This window comes from Notothenia coriiceps, unplaced genomic scaffold (genome assembly GCF_000735185.1).
Source record: "Notothenia coriiceps isolate Sejong01 unplaced genomic scaffold, NC01 NC01_scaffold00006076, whole genome shotgun sequence".
Classification (NCBI taxonomy): Eukaryota; Metazoa; Chordata; class Actinopteri; order Perciformes; family Nototheniidae; genus Notothenia; species Notothenia coriiceps.
Window position 1 is genome coordinate 308,252 of NW_011338777.1, and position 7,368 is coordinate 315,619.

General features: G+C 40.8%; 1 protein-coding gene across 2 annotated transcripts in view; it reads left to right on the forward strand.

Moving 5' to 3' along the window:
* LOC104943413 (transmembrane anterior posterior transformation protein 1 homolog) overlaps nucleotides 1–7,368 on the forward strand; it is a 32,741-nt gene that overhangs the window by 22,546 nt on the left and 2,827 nt on the right. For both annotated transcript variants that reach the window (XM_010768798.1, XM_010768799.1), the window contains 2 exons: nucleotides 980–1,056; nucleotides 3,454–3,635. In XM_010768798.1, the coding sequence (XP_010767100.1) occupies nucleotides 980–1,056; nucleotides 3,454–3,635 (259 nt within the window). The remainder of the gene's footprint in view (nucleotides 1–979; nucleotides 1,057–3,453; nucleotides 3,636–7,368) is intronic.

The following is a 7,368-nucleotide window of genomic DNA, read 5'->3' on the forward strand; positions in this document are numbered from 1 at the left end:
TAGTAACCATGACGGTGCTCAACTGACGGACGTTTAATCGAGCGAGCGTCCGAAGCGCGGGTAAAACACCGTCATTGTCACAAAAATAAACTTTTATGAGGACTATACTTTTACTAAGGAACGTGTGTTCACAAATTAATAGTGATAGTGTCATTTTATACACCACACGGTCACATTTTTTCCCTGCGTCTGATTGTGTCCCAGTGACCTGTTAACGTGTATATTTGTGTTCATCATTGTACTGATTGTACCTTTAAATTTAACGTTTTGTTCAACGATCGTTTCACAAAAACGAAGACCTTTTTACACTATACACTATCGCATTGCTTAGTTCCCTCTTGGGCAAAACACTGGCTACCCTTTGGTTTAGTCGTTTTTGCGGGACCTAACGATTAATCGGACGAAGTGACCAGAGGTTCATTGTTGAAACGGCATGATCGAGTCGGCTCGTGAATATGGGGGTACCTGATTCTCGTCTAGGGCGCAAATTATGGACCTATTCAGGGACTCCTTCCTTAATGCGTTTACTTACACGTGACGCACCTCGTCCCTCTTACAACCAACCAAACACATTCTCCTAAACATGCCGCTCTATTTAAGCTGCCAGGTCTGCCTGCCTCTGCCTCGCTATGCTGCTGCTGCTGTGTTCACTTGCTGCTGCTGCGTTCATGTTCCTGCTGCTGTGTGTCATGTAGCTGCTGCTCGCCTGCCCCCCCACCACCCCAGCTTCCACCTGTAGGCTCGGGGGATAGTTATCTAATCATCACTCAATGTTCTTTGTACATTTGTGGAGTGATGAGGCCCGAGCCTAGACGCCAAACTCAAACTATATGCTGCTTCTAAAACACATGTTAAGAAACACGTGAGTTGTTTGAGTGAACTCGACAGCAGCTTCCTGATGGCCCTAATCTTTTTGCGATGTACTTTGTTTTTCCCCCGTCACATTGTCTGTTAATTCTTCTTTTGAATGTTTTGACAGCTCATCCGAGTGGTGATGAGTTCGGTGAAGGTGCAGGGAGCTCTGTCGTACACGTGTGTGTTCCTCTGCTATCTCGGGTAAGTCTATTAACATTATACTGTTGAATTATAACATGCTTGTATTGCATCTGAAATTGAAGGAGCCCTCGTGAGCATTTAAGCCTTGTGTATATTGCTACACTGAGTAGGACATTTCATTTTTCATATGCTGCATGCATTTTAATCTGACAGTGAACATGTAGCTCAAGAGGCGCTACAAAGGCTGAACATGTTCATGCACTGGTGAAAATCTGTTGTCATCCGCTCCCTCTTTGCCAAATAAAAGTAGATTTATGCATGTTTTGTTAACTCTGGCTTGTTAAACATGCACAGAGACTGTTCTGTGCAGGATACAGACGTGCTCACAGAGTCGCAGTGACACATGCAGGCTCAGTTATAAACACACAGTTACATAAGTATTAACACTGCGCCCTCATGTCCTCTCTCTGATTGCCTCGCTCACTCTCGTTTGCCGGATCCCATCGGGCCCGTACCATTGAAGGGTTTCCCTCAGGGGGAAGAATACATTGTTGTCATCTCCAGTGCCATCTCTGGCCTTCCCCCCCACCCCCACCCCCTGATTTAAAAATAACTCAGCATCACAGCGCTGAGCCTTGGCAGAGCCTCAGCCTCTCTGACTCGCTCCCACTCTGAAACACTCTGTCACAGCGAGCGGTGCTCCACAGACCCAAATGTGTCCGTCTCAGAGTCCCGGGTCAGAGGTTGAGCCTCATAGCAAAACTAAGAAACACATAAAGGATGGTGCACTTCATCATCCGGGTGTCAGAGGGGAAATGTGAGCAGTGGCGATCGAAACCAGATGGTAGAGGAGATTAATTTAAACTGAAGTGGCTCAAAAACACTCTGAGTAACTGGAGGGAGGCTGCTCCGTTACAACTAAAATCATACTGCTGGGTTTTTTGTGTATTTTCTAGGTCTGTACCCGAATATCCGAATATATGTTCGTTGGAGTACTATCCGGGTTTTAATTTCGTTATTCGTTTTTTATTTTTTTATTTATTGAATTTATTGAAATCTCCAATATCAACGTCAGAGCTTGTGCTAACACTTAACCATAAACTTTATCGTTTACTTTCTCCGTCTTTATATGTAGATATGACTTTTCTCTGTTAATCTCCGTCACGTTGTTTCCATAGCAACAACAACTTCCTGTCAACAGCGCTAACTCTCCTTCAAAATAAAAGCATGTCCCTACAAAATAGGAAGCCAAGCCAAATTACACTTAAGACATAATACAACTGCAACGAAAGTAACAAACACAATATCCTTTTCAATTTCAAAGAACACAAATTGGTTTATATATTCGGCCCCCGTGCGAGTCGAATATTCGCTGCTGATTACTACCGAATATCCGGAGCCCGAAAAATGGTATTCGGGACAGCCCTAGTACTTTCATTCAAATGTGCCAAAATTCAGAGCTTGGTGCTGATCCATCAACCAAATTAGCAGAAGCTCAAACTGCTAAACAAAAGCAGACTAATGTAAAAAAGTCTTTCACACTATTCTGTGATTAATTCATTCCACCAATCATAACTGCTATCAAAAAATAGACTGAAATACATGTAAGCTTTAAGGATTCAAAGGCTTTATTGTCATGGCAAAATAGTTATAGCGTAATTGTTGGAAATATAAATCTCTCATAATTCCCAGGCAACTCGAGCTCAAACTCAAGGCCCGGGGGCCAAATCAGGCCCGTGGTGGATTTAATTTCGGCCCGCAGGATAATTTCTAATTGCTATTAGATCTGGCCCGCCGGTATATTGCACGCACACCTTCACTCCATCCTGAGGGTCTCCTCAGCTCAGAGCCTGAGCCCAAACATTGATGAACTTGCACCCAAGATGAGATGCCAAGTATCTGCTTGAACTAGCATCACACACTGAGTTTAGATGGATGTTTCCTGTTGCACTTCCTTTCTCACGACAACAGGGCATGTTTGGTTTGTTCTTTGAGGGAAATAGTTTTCTTGAAGCTGTTGTTGGCCTGTGGAAAAATGTGATCATAAGAAATGACTCTGGAAAAGCTGCAGATAGAGCCATAAGAAATGAATGCAACTGATTATTTAATGTTTAACGTTGTTTTTATAGGCAATAATTTAAGCTTTGTTAGTTCCAGGTTTAATATGTGCTATAAGTTAATTTCAATACGTTTTGGAATAAACACTGAACCAGTCCCGTCCTCGACTAGCACCCATTTCTTTTATTTTGGCCCACTGTGTATTTGAGTTTGACACGCCTGCTTTAGACATAAAAGAAAAATACATCAAATATAAATAATTATTTGTTTCTTCTCTCCACTGTTGTAGACTGTTAAAGCTCCAGAGAAGTTACTGAAGAAATGCAAATCGTTTTATTTCCTGTTAACTACTTCCCGTCAGAAGTGCCCCTCTCTAACCGGCCGTCTCTCCCTCTCCAGGCTGGTGACTCTCAAAGTGTTGAACAGCATCGTGCTGCTGGGGAAGTCCTGTGTTTACGTCAAGAGAGCCAACATGGAGGACAAACTGTTTGAGACTCCGGCCCCCCCTCCACCCTCCTCTTCCTCCACCTCCTCCAGTAAAACCCCGAGCAGAGCGGAAGCCAGCTGTCCCACTCCTCCAGGTAATACACCAAATACTTTAATAAAACGGACCCTGTTGTTAACATCAACCTATGCAGTACCCTCAAATTAAATCACAGTCTACTACTTTTAATAATAACAATGTGAGAGGCGTCGCCTGTGGTGATGAACTTCTGCAGCTCCAATGCTAAACCTCACAAACTATCGGGGGTCTTACACTCAAGGAACACAGTGTATGCAGTATATAAATACATCTGTAATTCTTATACTGGAGGATTATGTTCTTCTTTGATCTGGTAAGTGGTAAGTTTGCCAGTTTACGTGTAGCTGCTTTTTATTAAATAACACACCAAATAGTTTCCAATAAGTCCCTAGCTGTTAACATAAGATCTGTTTTGAATCAGAATTTTTTTTTTAACCAACACCCCGAAACTAAATGCTGGCACATTAGACTTTCAGATGAGATATATTTTCGACATGAAATATTCCGAGAGCTGAGGCCCGTACTACGACTCCAGTTCAACAGATCCTGGATATGTTGGAGTTACCCGGCTTACCTAATCCAAAACAAACGCACTCTCACTAAGCGGCCCTACGACGCTGGTTATCAACTCGGTAACTCAAGCCAGGGTTTCTCTGTCCGGCTGAGTGCGTGTTCACATGAAAGGAGCGGGGTTAGCAACATTTGACCACTCACAAACAGGGACAGCGCAGCGTCATACTTCCTGAATGAAAAGTAAACTATAATATTAGACAAATATGAATATGAAAATAAGAAAATATATGAAGAAGTTAAAGTGTGTGTGTGTGTGTGTGTGTGTGTGTGTGTGTGTGTGTGTGTGTGTGTGTGTGTGTGTGTGTGTGTGTGTGTGTGTCATGTGTTTTATTTGGAATGAGACAAAAGCCTTTAATCACACAGCATCAGCTTGAATGTTATGTTCACAGATCAGAGGCAGCTTCCTATTTTGGAGTTATGCAAAGTGCAGAGACCTGAGAGAGCGTGTGGTGTTCAGGAATCGAGTAAATGAGACGTCCTGGGATTTAATCTTTCTGATGAATTATTTGCCGGTGCTCTCTGCCTCCCGCTGGATGTTTCCTACGTCTCTGCACTTTGACGTACTCTCTCTAACACAACAGTAATGGCTTATAATGATCTATGAAAACAAAGCACTGTGGTTGTTTGTATATCAAAATAAGATAGAAAACAATAATTTAACATTTGACCAAACTTGCCTCGCATCAGAGAAGAATAATAACATGTTTAGCTGACACTCGTTGGAGACAGATTTGTCAGCAGGTAGGAGCTCAGCGTCTTGTGGAGCAGAAACTTCTGACCTTTCAGTCTACCTGGAAATCAGGATATAACTTGTCGGATGCAGTTTGATGGAAAAGGTTCAAACTAATTTGATGTTGTTTCCCACAGATTGACAAAACAAGCCGTCATATACCTAGTATGTAAACCTTATAATCATTCTCTGCAGTGTTGTTGAAGTCCATCAAAATGTGCCAACATTTAGTTTCGAATCTTGAGCTGAAACAATTATTCTTTCTATTTAATGTTGGAAAAAATGCATAATATAATTGGCCCAATATTTTTTTTTTATAATAGACAAAAAGAGTAAATTGTCACATTTAAAGCTGAACATTTTGATTTGATCATCAAACTTTATCTCCACTTGTAATCAGTAATGTTGAATAATATTATCGAGATGTTGCCGTGACGACAGGTGACATTTCATCTAGGGCTGCTCAATTCATTGTATTTGAATCGCAATTACGATTTTGGCTTGCAACGATTATGAAAACAACATAATCGAAATAAAAAAATTATTTATTTTATTTTAATTTATTTTGTATTGGTTTTTCAGTTGAATTATACTTGAAGTTCAGGGTAATCAACTTTTCAAAACATACTGTTCAAAACATTTTTTTCAATAAATGGATGTTTCCAAAGTAAATGGATAATCGTTTTTAATAATCGTGATATCAATTATTGACCCAAATAATCGAGATTATGATTTTTGCCATAATCGAGCAGCCCTAATTTCATCATCTAATACCTCCAAAATATTCCCAGCAGTACTTGAGATGTTTTTGACAGGAATCATGATGTAATAATTGAAAGCATAGTTTTAGGTTTTTAGCAAGTGTTCCTTTAGTGATCAAGATGAATCCATGATTTCATTCACGGAAAGGAAATCAGTAACGATTCGCTAATCAATCGGTTTTAATTTCCAGTTTCTCAAACGTTAGGATTTGCAGCTTTTTTAAGTTAACTTAAATATTTGGGTTTTGGACTGTCGCCCCAGACATTCAAATAAATTGCGCAGGGCTTTTTCCCTTCACAATGTCTGGTATTTTATTTACCAAATGATAAAACAATCATTATTAGTAGTGGTCGTAGCAGTCTTTAGAAGCATTGACGTCCTAGAAATGATTTTCTATGACAGACTTCAATAACTGATCAAACCGTAATTCCAGCGTTCAAGTATTTACATTTGAATCTCCTCACTAACATTTCTTTAGATTCTTGACCAACTGTTAAAGCGGCCCTGTAGCTCACAGACACACCCAGGTACGATCAGACACTCAGATTAGCAGGGGGCAGTATGTCGTCCGAGGGCACATCCCCCGCAGAGCCGGAGCTTTAAAGGACAGAGACCCTGACGGTGTCAGCGGTCTGTTCCTCAGAAGCAGCTGCTGCTCGGCTCAGGGCGCCACGCTCCAACAAACAGAGTTTAATAAGAACTACTTCAGCTGCTGGGACTCGAACCGGCCACCCCTCAGCACATGTTCACTGTGTAACATTACAGAGCTTCGTTCTGCGCCTGCATGTCTTCACAGTGGTTCACACACGAGACAAGCCATCTGCATGTTTCTGTCCAGAGGGCATGATGGGTAATGAGCGGTTTCACGTCAGCCATCGTAAAGCCCCATATGGTGTTTCACTTTTATTAAAGCTCACGTAGCTTCCAGAGGAGACGCTGACCACGCTGCGCTCCTGCAGTTTGAAAACACATTTTATATATACTGTAATATGAAGTCTTAAGGACTTCCTGTACACATGGAGAGAAAGAGAGGGGTGTATTAAATGAATAATAACAAATACAAAATACAAAAAAGATCATTGTCATTTAATATCCCTAATGTTGAGAACCGTTACCACTAGCTAATATATATATATATGCATTTATTTGGCATCATATTTGACCAGTTTCCGTTCTTTTATCTCGGTTAAGATCCTAAATCACTTCTGAGAGATATCGCTCGGGCTCCACTAATGCTCGCTAGTAAACAAAAATATTGTTTTGGCGTTCGGAAATGAATCAAAGTTAAACTCAAGCAAATGAAGACGGAGAGAGGGGAGGAAATCAACAGGCATGCATTATTATAATTTCATCACCGTTGATTTATTCAGGGAGAACCAAAGTTCATTAAATAACAAAACCTGATGTTTTCTAATATTCAGTTGTCTGCTTTTATTGCCTCGGTAATATTTGAAATAGTTTTAACACCATATTCAAAGAACCTCTCGTTGCAGTATCATATCTGTGGGTTCAGTTTGTCTACACTGAGTTGTTGGAGACCTGCGGCTGCTCTCTGCAGACGGCCATGTTGATATCCAGGGTTATTCTGATTGGTTGGTTTTTCTTATGCAATTCACTGTGTGTGTGTGTGTGTAGGGCTGAACGATATATCGTTATCGTATCGATATCTCGATATGAACATTCAAGAAATCAATATAAAAAAAGCAATGGTATAAACGATATATAT